General features: G+C 32.1%; 1 protein-coding gene across 2 annotated transcripts in view; it reads right to left on the bottom strand.

Moving 5' to 3' along the window:
- Pclo (piccolo presynaptic cytomatrix protein) overlaps nucleotides 1-14,268 on the bottom strand; it is a 427,177-nt gene that overhangs the window by 209,965 nt on the left and 202,944 nt on the right. For both annotated transcript variants that reach the window (XM_058585487.1, XM_046464212.2), the window contains exon 4: nucleotides 5,665-6,357. In XM_058585487.1, coding sequence (XP_058441470.1) covers nucleotides 5,665-6,357 — 693 coding nt within the window. The remainder of the gene's footprint in view (nucleotides 1-5,664; nucleotides 6,358-14,268) is intronic.

The raw sequence follows: 14,268 nt of genomic DNA, 5'->3' as shown, positions 1-14,268 counted from the left end.
GGGTTGAAATGAAGGTGTTACATGGTACATAGAGAGAAACCAACTGCAGGCTCAGAAGGGAGAAAGCAGTCTATATTCAGGAATTGCACAGAAGCACATTTGTTTGGTGTTTGATTTCTCACTTATGCATAATGCTGAAGGTTGCTTGAAAGCAATATTGGAGCCAAATTCCAGAGCATTGAGAAAATCAAGCCACTTAAACAGGAATCTCACCATAGGGTGCAGACATCCTGCCAGCTATGTAAAATCACCCAGTGGGAAATGAGAAGAAAACATTAGGATCCTTACTCTATGTTTTAAAGACAAAGTAGAAAGTAAATTAAGTTTTATTAATATTTTAAATAGATTGATACCAGTATTCTTTCACTTCTTGTCAGTTGGTCACATGATCTATGGAAATCCTGGCAGAAAACTGGAAGTTCTGCTATGAGGAGAAGTTACAGTAAGGCAATCACTTCCTTTGTTCAAACTTTATATTAACTGCTTCCTTTAATATAATATTATATTACAATTTATGGTTTAAACAGAGTTGTGGCTTATAATACCTTGTTTCAACTAAGCTATCATGAGTAAGTGGTAGGCAAAACAGCCCTGCAAAAGAATCACGTCTTGAATAAACTAATAATGTAAAAAACACATGTTACTAAGTAAGCTAACACTTTTCATACTATTATAAGCTTTCAATTGGCTTGTAAAACAACATGGTAAAAACAGTGAAAAATTAGATCTGATATGAAGTTAGCTAAATAGTTTTCAGGAGCACTATTTGAAATCTATATCTACTTCAATTGTTGTAAATAACAAACCTTACCCTAAACATATCACATGCTTTGGAGTTATAGTCAGTTTACTGAGAAACCATCATGTAACTTTATAATTTCAGCAAGTAAGTTTTCCAATAATTTACAAAATTTAACAAAATTGAATCTAAAACATTTGGAATATTCTTTTGAATTTTTTTATTTTAATAGTAAACACAAAGTCACATATTACTTGGGAAAATTTGTCTCCTGCCATGGAAAAATGGCTAAAGTAATATGTGGAAAAAATAAAGTCATAAATCAAATTGCATTCTTTGCTGGCAAATTATGTCAGAAAGAACAAAGAAATAACTGCAGAATGTTTGTGGAAAGGCTATTGGAACAAATTAAGTAGCAAAAGGTTTGGGAATATTAGAATCAAATTATGGACATTTCTAATGTCCTCAGTTCATAATATTCCCTATTTCTGTTTAAATGATAAAATACTTAAGAGAATTACTATTTTGAGCAATTGAGAAAAATGTACCAATGAAAACAACCTCAATATTAAGTGATTTGTTTAATTAAGGTGCACATATATTTTCAGATTTTCTATCAGTGCATTATAGTTAACATAATATTGGGGTTCATTTTGACATTATTAGGCAAACATGGAATTTAATTTGCTCCAATTTATTCCCCAGTATTTCCCCTTTCCCTTATGTCCTTTTTCCCCATTTCACTTTCCTCTATTATACTGGGATTTTATTTATTTATACTTTTATTTATAGTTTTTTCCTTTTTTTAATTAGTGAAAAATAGTATAGAGATTCTCCAAAAAAACTAGGAATGGAGCCACCATATGATCCAGCTATCCTACTCCTTTATATGTATCCAGACCTAAAATCAGCATACTATAGTGATACAGCCACATCAATATTTCTAGCACCACAATTCACAACAATTAAGTTACAGAACCAGCCCAAATGCTTGTGAATGGATGAATGGATAAAGAAAGTTTTATATATGTATACATATAAATATATGTGTGTGTATATAGAAACTCCATTGTGTGAGTTTATATATACATACAATGGAGTTTCACTCAGCAATAAAAAATGAAGAAATATTGGCATTTGCTGGTTAATGGTATGGAACTGTAGAACATCACCCTAAGGGAAATGATTCAGAAGCAGAAATTCAAGTGTTCAATATTTTCTCTCATATGCAAAAGCTAGACCAAATTATTTTCTAGGGGAAAGAAAGGGGTTAGGGAATCCCATGAAATTAGAAATCAGTGGAGTAGAGCCAAGGGACTGAAGGGGCAGGAAGAGGGATGGGAAAAGAGAGAAAGAGTAGAATGAAACTGATCAAAGTATTCTTTGTACATACATGAATATATCACAGTGAATTTCACATTTATGTATATATATATTAAACATATTTTAATATCAAAACTTTGCATATTAAATATTGAAGAGTGGCTTCACTTATTTGAATTATTCTTTTTTAAACAATAAGAGTTGCAAAGGTTACATAAATAGCAGCATATGTGAAATTCATTTACTGTATCTGTTATAAATAAGCCAGGATTGTATAGTACCTCAGAATGTTACTAAAGTAGTACATTTTATACCAACAAGATCTTTCTTTGTGTTTTGAAGGTATTTTAAAACTTTGTGCTGAGATGGAAAATAACTATGAAATTATTTTACTCACAGAACTTCACTAAATTACTAATTTAATTACTAATTTAATTAAATTACTTATTTAAATTCATTAAATTAATTTAAAAGTAGCAGAATATGAAGATTTAATTAATTCAAATAAAAAGAGAAGAATTCCAAAGTTGTCCAACTTTTTGGTGATGACAAATGGTTATTGGCAATGTGCTACTTATTAGCTATGTAGGAAGAAAATAAATATTGGTTACCAGAAAATGCTGCCTGTTACATCTTTAGGTATGTTATGCAAATATTAGCTATCTCTATGAGAAAACTGTGATGTAGAAACAGCTCTTTGAAGATAAATATTTTGAAATCATCATGTTATTATGCTACATAAAATGACATTCCACTTTTAAAAGCTGTCATATCTACTTATTCAATAAATTTTAAAACATAATATTTTAATCAGCTTAAAAAATCTCCAAAATGAAGAACTCTAGAGTGGTTTTAAAAGCCATTTGTTAAAAATAATTTTTAAAAAAAAAAAAAAACACACTTTCTGTTAGTTAACAAGAACAAATGATGAGAATCAGTGAAGAATAACATTTATATGTGGATTTTTCACAACTCTTTCCATAACTGCTGTCCAAAGCTATACATGGAAATCAGATAGCAAGATTTGGTGTTTAAAAAATTTGGGTTACTTCTTCCATTTATGGAATATTCTTGTGACAATTATCCATTTTCTGCTATGTACAGTCAAAATAGTTTATACTACAATTTAACTGTGAAGTTGGATTTCAAATAATTCTAACATAAAACTTTAGACCAGGATTTTAAAAATACTAATATGTATTCAAAGTTTTTAAAATATATATATTATTTTTAATAACATTTTAATGTGAAAACATACATATATTTAAATAAATATGACAATGATGATTTTAGTTTATTTCATTGACTTATTTTCTATTCATTGTGAATGCTTTACAATATAGTAGTAAAACAGTGCAGATATTCAATTTATGAATAAATTAATACAGGTTGAATATCTGTTATACAAATAGCTGGAGTCAAGTAGTATTTTGGACTTCAGATTTTTTTGGATTTTGGAATATCTGCATATACACAATGAAACACCTTGGGTGTGGTACTTAAGTCTCAACATAAAATTCACTTATGTTTCATATACACTTATGTGCATTGCCCGAAGGTGATTTTGCACAATATTTTTAATGTCTTTGCATTTTGACTAAGACCCATACATGAGAACAGATGTGAAATTTTCCATTTGTAGCATCACTGAGTCTGAACTCACAGAGATTAATATTTTGAAACATTTTCGATTTTGGATTTTTGGATTATAGCTACTCAACTTGTACATGCATATTGAAGTTGCATTTATAATAATAAAGAGAAAATGATAAATGTGTAGAATGGAAGCAAAATTAGTGTACTTCAAAATATCCCAAGTATTTCTTAAGTTACACTTAAAATTCAGCATAGAATCATTGGGAATAGTTGAGTGATGAACTTAAATTGTTAATCCTGAAAACAAACTTATTTGAAAACTATATACTAGAGAAGTGAGAAAGAGGAGTCATGGTGATGATCAGTAATCAGATTACCCAAGTCATTGACAAAGGCCAACAAAAGCAGTAAGTAGGATAGTGTCCTTAGGACTAGGAGGGGAATGTAATAACTTCCATGTAGAGAACAAAGGGAAGGTAAGAAGAACTCAGATCACTCAACAGATTAGCACTGGAAAGCAGGTGGTAAGTGAGTAATGGTGCCTTTATTAGAATGCTGGAAGGAGAAGATGCTTCTAGAGAAAAGTGAATAAGACTCTGACATAATGAATTTGAGTTTATAGTGAGGTTTTGAAGGGAACTATCTACCTATTACTTGAAAATGCAGTTCTAACATTCAGAAGCAGAAGGAGAATGAGTAATACTGACATGTCTATTGTGAAGAAAGGGAGTAAATGTGAGAAGTGTTCATGTGGCTCTCCTGGGAGAAAGAAGACAGAACCCAAAGAAAAACTTAATTGTTTTGGGATGGGCAAAAGAAAATTCATAGAGATAGTCAATTTATCAATTTAGAATTTACCAGACTTCTTAAGAGAAAAAACTATGGGGAGTTTACTGAAGTGGGAATCAGTATAAAACATTAAATTCTGCAAAAGAGTTCGCTAATAAAAGCATCGGGAAGTGACGGCTAGAGCTAGTCATTATAATGGAGAATCTACTAAATCTGCTTTTATTTTTGGCTCTGATAACACTTATTTATATAACACAAGAATACCAGGATTCATTTAGTTAATGTGCAGTGCATCATATATTAAAGAAGGGTTAGGGTTAGCAGCCATGTATTCAAACTATAGACGAAAAAAACTTAAATCAGGGTTGTAATAGACTATAATTTATAGTTGGAGCTTTAGTACTGATAAAATAATTTCTCTATATATCATTGCTGTTAACTGTGAATTAAATTATTCCATTAGATGGTGTAAGAACTTTTGTAGCTCTACAAACATCAGAGCTACTTTAAAAATGATACAATTGTTTGTGCAAATACTACTTAAAGTGAGGTACTCTTAAAAGTTTCTGCTGAAGAATATGTATTATTCCAGATTGTATTTGGATTATAAATAAATCCTCAATATTAGATATACTGAACAAAATTATTAACAGAATACATAATGTTAAAATCATGGTTAAATACTAAAATAAACTACTTTATGAATAATTGTTTTTATTCTGGATTTTAGCCACACCTCTTTTGTACTTTTGGCAATCATTTTATGGATGACCATACCTTATAAGGCTTTCAAGTAGGAAGAAACTTGTAGCCTTTTGAAAACCAAGTGACTAAATGAATAGAAACATATAAAGACACATAATTTTACATTGAAAGGAAATATTGACATGTCTATTGTGAAGAAACGGAGTAACTTAAAACTATAGGAAATTTATCACTCTATATAATTTAGATAAGTTATTTGATAGACATGAGATAGAAAAACAAATCATAATTATATTTTATGTAAATTTGATTAAGCTATCTAAAGTTAAAGTAAATTTCAGCAAAAAATTATTACACTTCTCTGAAAATGTAATGCACTGTGAAAAGTCCTTCAGGTCTGTAATTATCATTGAATAATTTGTGTATTTAGTAAAAATTAGTGCATTTTGTAAATAATTGGTATATGTATATAAACACAGGAGACTAAGCAAAGTTAGAAAAATATAACTTACTGTTTTTTCTTTCCCAGGTTCCACCTGATCAGATTTTGTGATGCCTGCTGCTTGTGGCTGTTCTTTCATTTTTGCAGTTATTTTAACTTCTTCCTTGGGCAAACTCTGTGTACCAGGTGGCAAATCTTCCATTTGGGCCTGTGGTTGCTTTTCTTCTTGGACTGCCTCTGGAGACACTCTGCTTTCATGTGTTTCTTCAGCAGTCTGTCCTTCAGCTTTGAGTACCTCATGTTTGTCTTTCTCTTCTACAACCAATGATTTTGCTTCTGGGGGTAACTTATTGTCTTCAGAGGTTGGCTGCTTTTCCTCGGGGATTAATACTTTTTCTTCTGAGAGGGGTTTTTCTTCTTTGGAAGGTAGCTTTTTTTCTTGAAGGGTTGAAACAACATCTTTCTTTAGTTTACTCTCTTCTTGTTTTTGATCTGTGGTTCCTTTAGGCAGAATTTTTTCAATTGAAGGTATTTCTTTTACTTTTTCTGGAATAAGTTTTTCAGCTTCAACTTTTACTTCTGGTTCCTTCTTTTTTACTTTTACTTGGGCAGGCACTGCTGTTTTCTGAGATGGTGGTTCTGCAAGGACAGGTACCGGAGAGGCTTTGGATCCTGCTGGTATGCTTGGTGTTTTGCCCATGTCTCCTAGCTGTCCTGATATTGCTCTCTGGGTTTGGCAATTTAAACAAAGCCATTCTTGAATCTGCAAATAAAATAGAAATGAACAGATTGACTATAATGTATCTGTTTCAGTGTAATTATGCAGGTGAAAATTTGGCAATGCATGGTTGCTTTTTTTTTTTTTTTGGTATAAGAAGAAGGTAGGTCATTGTTTTCTAAACCAATGAAACAGCGACTTTTTAAAAAGAGTACAGACTACTTGAGTTGTAAAAATAGGCAAAAATATCTAGATACTAACAATTCACTATGCTCACCATAAATGAGAAAGCAAAACAAAATATAAAACAAAAAGAGTGGAAAAAAATGCACTAGAGATGTCCCAGGGCAATCTCCATGTTTGAGGGGTAGAGATGGGGAGAAATCTGTATGTTAAAAAAATTATTTTTTTTTAAGTTTGGTGTCTTCAAAATTATAATTTCATCATGAATTTATTCAAATAATATTACATTTTATGGTAATTTCCTTTTAACAATCAATTAATCAAAAGTCATTATTGGATATAGCCTATCATCTCCTAACTCTTGGCATGGGCCAAATACATTTCTACCTACCAGAGTAGAACTTGACAAGTACAGGTCAAATTTAAGAACCAATTGTGCATAAATATCTACCTGATTTTGAATTAATAAAATAACCTTATTATTAACACAAATCACATTTCCTCATGAAATTGAGCAAACAGAATTCAATAGCTCAAACTGTTAGTTATCTTTTCCCCAGAATATTCTGATCTGCTGTCTGAAACATTTCCATCTCTTTGCTCTTCAGCATGTAAACCAAAGCCACCTGCACCAAATCAACTGAGGTTCAGACATACAGTTTCCTAGCAACCACTCCAAAACTATTTAAGCAGAATCCTGAAAGTGGAAGAAAAGTGTGTCTACTTTTTTGACAAATTGTCAAGTTAAAGTTTTTGCAAATAAAAACTGAAAACCATTAATAAATAAGAATTCTTGACAAATGATCACACAAGGAACAGATGATGTTAGACTGATAAAATTACAGAAATTCATGTTGTACTTTTTCCTACATGATACCATTCTAATATAAGAAATAAAGGCTATACATGTATCTACTTTCTAATTATTACCATTTGATGAGTACCCATTTTATAAGACATGGGGGTAATGGATCTACAAATATTATTGCATTCCTATATTGCATTGTCTCTTGAGAAGGTCAGTTTCAAATTGCTTTTCAGATTGGCATACTCTTTCTAGGAGCTTAGCTTTATTTAGAGACAAAAAACACTTACTGTTGTAGAATATTACTAAAGATCTGTTTCATTACTTATTTCAGCTTCCAGTATCTTCAGACAGTGTTACTTAATATCTGTGACTGTTTTGAAATCTCTAAACCACCATATTTCTTATTTGATGATTAAAAATTGTAAAGACAAATGTCAATTCTTTAACCTCAGCAAAAGTTTATATAAAACATTGGGGTGTATTATGTATTTATTTACTTTTTTTTAGTTATAGGTATACACAATACCTTTATTGTATTTATTTTTATGTGGTGCTGAGGATCAAATCCAGTGCCTCACACATGCTAGGCAAGCGCTTTAAGACTGAGCCACAACCCCAACCCCTCATTAGCTTTTCATGTGTGTGATCAACCCATATCAATTCGCTCCTTAATTTCATATCTAAGCATCTCTGAAGGAAACTGTCACTTCTTTATATAATGACTTTGTACACAAGTCATAGGAAAGAAACTTATTTGATCCTTTATGTCAAATACTAAAAGTTCCAGTCCTGTGTTGAACTGTCCCTGAAGCAGGCATCTCCACAATACCTACAGAAAACCAGTCATCACCTGTGCTGCAGCTTTGAAAACCATTACTGAATTAAGCCAAGTCTTAAGATATTTTCATTCAGTGTATGACTTTCTTAAAGACATAACAGATACAAATAGCTATAGCACAGTGCTATTTTGTCACATGGATTCTGAAAAACACATGCAGGTGTCCTGAGCATTCCCATCAGGCCATGTCCTAATCTAAGTCAGTCAGAAACTTTTAATATACCAGAAATACAGCTTCTGTCTATTAGAAAACTGAAAGAACACTCATTTTCAAGTGATTTGAAATCGAAGTAAAAGGATAAAAGGTATAATATACTTACTCTATTTTGTCATTATCAAGTGCTTCACTTTCCTAATGTAATGTAATGCTTGGTAAACTATAAAGTGGTGATAATCACCATGTAACTAAGGCCTGTCATATGGACAGAAGGCAATGGTATAAATTCAAGACAAAGGGGTGTCATTCAGAGATCTTCACTGGCTATTTTGATTTAATGTTTGGCTAAAATTCCTATCCATAGGAATTTAGTTAAACCATATAGTTTTAATCATTGCTATTTTATAAGTACTTTTAACATTAAATTGCCATATTCTTAGTACCTTGAGTATCTGAGTGGTTTACATTGCTAATAAGGAAGCCAATCCTAATTATTTTCACTATATTTTGACTGGTTGTAATTAGAATTAATTTGGAAATTGATGTTTCTATCATGTCACATAAGGACAACATAATTCATTCCTGTACCTATCTATTCTGTACATATTTATTTTCTTTATATCTACTGAATACATACATCATTTGGGAAGTGTATTTGCAAGGCTTATTGTATCAGTAAACTTACATTCAAGGAGAAGAAATAAAGCATGATTAAAAAAATTACAATATGCAATAAAAAATAAATAGGCAGGAGAAAGATACTGTGTTGCAATGCAGAGTGAGGGAGATACCATTTCTAGCCACACATTTTCCAAGATTTGACCTTAAAATAGATAAATGAAATAAATTATGAATGTTAAATAATTTTTGTCAAAATAATTTATTGTCACCATTTGACTATTTAAGATAACAAAAATACTGACTGCAAAACAATATTTATATTCAGTAGCAATCAAAGATAATAACTTCAGGGGAAGGCCTGATTATTTTATTCACATTGAAATTCAACCACTACAGTAAGGGATGGGGCATATCAAAATATATGTAAATGCTTCAAAAAAATATAATTATGTGAATACATGTGGAAATTTAAACAATAAATATATTGTTTAGGTGTAAGAAGAAAAGGATAGATAAGCTTGAAAAATCAAGTAGAGACTCTTAGCATTTATTGCAACATAAAGAAATTAGACACTTTGTGGAAGAAACTGAGATTCAGTGAAAGTTTCTGTACAAGGCCGGCTATATCAAGATCAATCATGAAGAATGTAGTTACCTAACTATTAAATCTAGAGGCAGAAAGAAACTAAAATTGTTTGAAGAAATAGAAGGATATAATGGATGCAACAGGACTGTCCAATGAATTTAGTTTGGAACCAAGGCATTTGATTAATTATAAGCCACACAAGGATAATTTTTCGACAATTAGAAATGTTGAATTGGCAGGCTTGTATATTTCTCTTCTTTTTTTCTGCAGACCTAGAACCAAAATTAGAATGTCAACCAAAATATTCCAGTAAAACTTACAATGTCAATGAGGAATTGAAAACAACAACCTATAGTAACAGTAGAAATTATATATTTCTTTCAATATATAAATTTTAATTTTGTTTTTTAAGTGGGAGCCTAGGTATATCACTGGAAAATATCAAGGCAAGGAAAAAACAAATGTCAAAATCAAAACAGCCCAAGTTTTTAACAATGAGTAGAAAAGAATACCAATAAATTTCCCTAAGAAAGTTCATTTTGGACCATAAGGGTAATCATCATTATTGTGTCATAGTTAATTACAAACAAAATTACCAGACAAGTTTCCTTCAAAAAAACTATATTTGTAAATACTGTATATCAGCATAGGAATACAAAAAGTTGTAGGTCACAAACGTGTTTACATTCTTTAATAAAAATAGTAAAAGCTTTCTGCATTACCATATTCAGGAAATTAATGAAGTATTATATTTATAGGGCCAAAATATCTCATCTGTACTTTTAGTTCCTCAATAATCCATTAACTACCACTTCTTTTAAACCAGTAGCAACTGGGAAATAAATTAATCAAGAGGAGTCCTTAAGTTTTACAAAAACTCAATGCATAATATATCACTGACATATACATCTTTCATTAGCTGAAAAGATTTATCTAAACATAGCCTCCACCCTTTCTATATGAGGAACAACTGGGAAACACACGATAGTTCATATCCTGCCTTAAGGTTAAGTATCAAATGGATTATGATTTTATCTTTGTAATATTTTCTTATCATCATTGAGATAATCAAAAGTTTTTTTTAATTTTTTATATGTGTACATGTATTTTATACAGATGTGCATATATATCAGTGTATATATGTGTAAGTGTATGTATGTATATATATACAGTGATATATACATACATATACACAGAGACATTGAAGGAATTTCTATTATATCACTGAATTTACTACATAGAGAAATACAAATTATTGAAGCTAATTGAGGTTTTTGGTTTTTTATTAAAAATAAAAAAAGACCAGTAATCATTATGGATGATCTCAGACCATTTCCATTTGTTTTTCTGTGTTTCTTAACATATATTTTGAATATACTATTATACATATCTCTTAACAGTTATAAACCTTAAAAAAGGCTATGTTTCTTCGATATTAGTTTTAGATATATTAAGCTCAAAAGTCTCCATGCTATGAAACCAAATTCCTATTTGCTCCTTTAACATTAATAACTACAATTCAAAAATTCAGTTCCAAGTAGAGAAAAAATTCTGATAAACAAATAGTGTATAAAAAATAACTCTAGGTTGATCACACCATATTCAAATATATTCAATTGCCAGCCACTGCATGATAATAAAATGCATTTATTTTAACATCAAGTCCTCAAAGCTTGCTCAAAACAAAACAGCACTCAAAAAAATCCATTAATCTTAAGAGTAGAGTTGGAAATGAAGGCAATAAAAAAACAGAAAAAGGATGCTGCTGTGCTACTCAGCATTTTCCCATCAATAAGCAATTTGCTTGGTATAACATTTTGGCTGTCACTATAGCAACAATACCATTAAGGAAAATCTTAGAACTTCAGGGCTCCTATTTACTTTTCTACATATCTTTTTGGAAGCCTGATAATAAGACCTGCATCAGGTTGAAAGTTTGCCCTTCAGGCTTAAAATGGTAAGGAAATGATGGTCACAAATTCTACATCGGCAATTGTATCTGTACCCTGAAAATATCATTTAATCATGAGCTTTCATTAAATGTCCAACTGAACTAATTGCAAGCTCCTGTAGTTATTTCTAGTAGAAGTATTTAAGCAAAGGCTGTAGGTTACATCGTTTTTTTTTAAATTAATTAATTTTTTTTTTAAATTTTTTATTGTTGGCTGTTCAAAACATTACATAGTTCTCGATATATCATATTTCACAATTTGATTCAAGTGGGTTATGAGCTCCCATTTTTACCCCATATACAGATTGCAGAATCACATCAGTTACACATCCATTGATTTACATATTGCCATACTAGTGTCTGTTGTATTCTGCTGCCTTTCCTATCCTCTACTATCCCCCCTCCCCTCCCCTCCCCTCCCCTCCCCTCTTCTCTCTCTGCTCCCTCTACTGACATTTGTTTGTCCCCCTTATATTATTTTTCCCCTTCCCCTCACTTCCTCTTGTATGTACTTTTGTATAACTCTGAGGGTCTCCTTCCATTTCCATGCATTTTCCCTTCTCTCTCCCTTTCCCTCCCACCTCTCATCCCTGTTTAATGTTAATCTTCTTCTCATGCTCTTCGACCCTACTGTGTTCTTAGTTACTCTCCTTACATCAAAGAAGACATTTGGCATTTGTTTTTTAGGGATTGGCTAGCTTCACTTAGCATAATCTGCTCTAATGCCATCCATTTCCCTGTAAATTCTATGATTTTGTCATTTTTTAATGCAGAGTAATACTCCATTGTGTATAAATGCCACATTTTTTTTATCCATTCATCCATTGAAGGGCATCTAGGTTGGTTCCACAGTCTAGCTATTGTGAATTGTGCTGCTATGAACATCGATGTAGCAGTGTCCCTGTAGCATGCTCTTTTTAGGTCTTTAGGGAATAGACCAAGAAGGGGAATAGCTGGGTCAAATGGTGGCTCCATTCCCAGCTTTCCAAGAAATCTCCATACTGCTTTCCAAATTGGCTGCACCAATTTGCAGTCCCACCAGCAATGTACAAGTGTACCCTTTTCCCCACATCCTCGCCAGCACTTGTTGTTGTTTGACTTCCTAATGGCTGCCAATCTAACTGGAGTGAGATGGTATCTTAGGGTGGTTTTGATTTGCATTTCTCTGACTGCTAGAGATGGTGAGCATTTTTTCATGTACTTGTTGATTGATTGTATGTCCTCCTCTGAGAAGTGTCTGTTCAGGTCCTTGGCCCATTTGTTGATTGGGTTGTTTGTTCTCTTATTGTCTAATTTTTTGAGTTCTTTGTATACTCTGGATATTAGGGCTCTATCTGAAGTGTGAGGAGTAAAGATTTGTTCCCAGGATGTAGGCTCTCTATTTACCTCTCTTATTGTATCTTTTGCTGAGAAAAAACTTTTTAGTTTGAGTAAGTCCCATTTGTTGATTCTAGTTATTAACTTTTGTGCTATGGGTGTCCTATTGAGGAATTTGGAGCCCGACCCCACAGTATGTAGATCATAGCCAACATTTTCTTCTATCAGACGGCGTGTCTCTGATTTGATATCAAGCTCCTTGATCCATTTTGAATTAACTTTTGTGCATGGCGAGAGAAAGGGATTCAGTTTCATTTTGTTGCATATGGATTTCCAGTTTTCCCAGCACCATTTGTTGAAGATGCTATCCTTCCTCCATTGCATGCTTTTAGCCCCTTTATCAAATATAAGGTAGTTGTAGTTTTGTGGATTGGTTTCTGTGTCCTCTATTCTGTACCATTGGTCCACCCTCCTGTTTTGGTAGTACCATGCTGTTTTTGTTACTATTGCTCTGTAGTATAGTTTGAAGTCTGGTATCCCTATACCGCCTGATTCACACTTCCTGCTTAGCATTGTTTTTGCTATTCTGGGTCTTTTGTTTTTCCATATGAATTTCATGATTGCTTTCTCTATTTCTACAAGAAATGCCGTTGGGATTTTGATTGGCATTGCATTAAACCTATAGAGAACTTATGGTAATATCGCCATTTTGATGATGTTAGTTCTGCCTATCCATGAACAGGGTATATTTTTCCATCTTCTAAGATCTTCTTCTATTTCTCTCTTTAGGGTTCTGTAGTTTTCATTGTATAAGTCTTTCACCTCTTTTGTTAGATTGATTCCCAAGTATTTTATTTTTTTTGAAGATATTGTGAATGGAGTGGTTGTCCTCATTTCCATTTCAGAGGATTTGTCGCTGATATACAGGAATGCCTTTGATTTATGCGTGTTGATTTTATATCCTGCCACTTTGCTGAATTCATTTATTAGCTCTAATAGTTTCTTTGTAGACCCTTTTGGGTCTGCTAGGTATAGAATCATGTCATCTGCAAATAGTGATAATTTAAGTTCTTCTTTTCCTATTTTGATGCCTTTAATTTCTTTCGTCTGTCTAATTGCTCTGGCCAGTGTTTCGAGAACTATGTTGAACAGAAGTGGTGAGAGAGGGCATCCCTGTCTTGTTCCAGATTTTAGAGGGAATGCCTTCAATTTTTCTCCATTCAGAATGATGCTAGCCTGAGGCTTAGCATAGATTGCTTTTACAATATTGAGGTATGTTCCTGTTATCCCTAGTTTTTCTAGAGTTTTGAACATAAAGGGATGCTGTACTTTGTCGAATGCTTTTTCCACATCTATCGAGATGATCATATGATTCTTATTTTTAAGTCTATTGATGTGGTGAATAACATTTATTGATTTCCGTATATTGAACCAGCGTTGCATCCCAGGGATGAATCCTACTTGATCATGGTGCACAATTTTTTTGATAAGTTTT

The sequence above is a fragment of the Marmota monax genome, unplaced genomic scaffold (assembly GCF_021218885.2).
Source record: "Marmota monax isolate L192 unplaced genomic scaffold, Marmota_monax_Labrador192_F-V1.1 WCK01_AAM20220418_F8-fsc00065, whole genome shotgun sequence".
NCBI lineage: Eukaryota > Metazoa > Chordata > Mammalia > Rodentia > Sciuridae > Marmota > Marmota monax.
The sequence above is the reverse complement of the archived record's forward strand: the minus strand, read 5'-3'. Positions and strand labels throughout refer to the sequence as shown.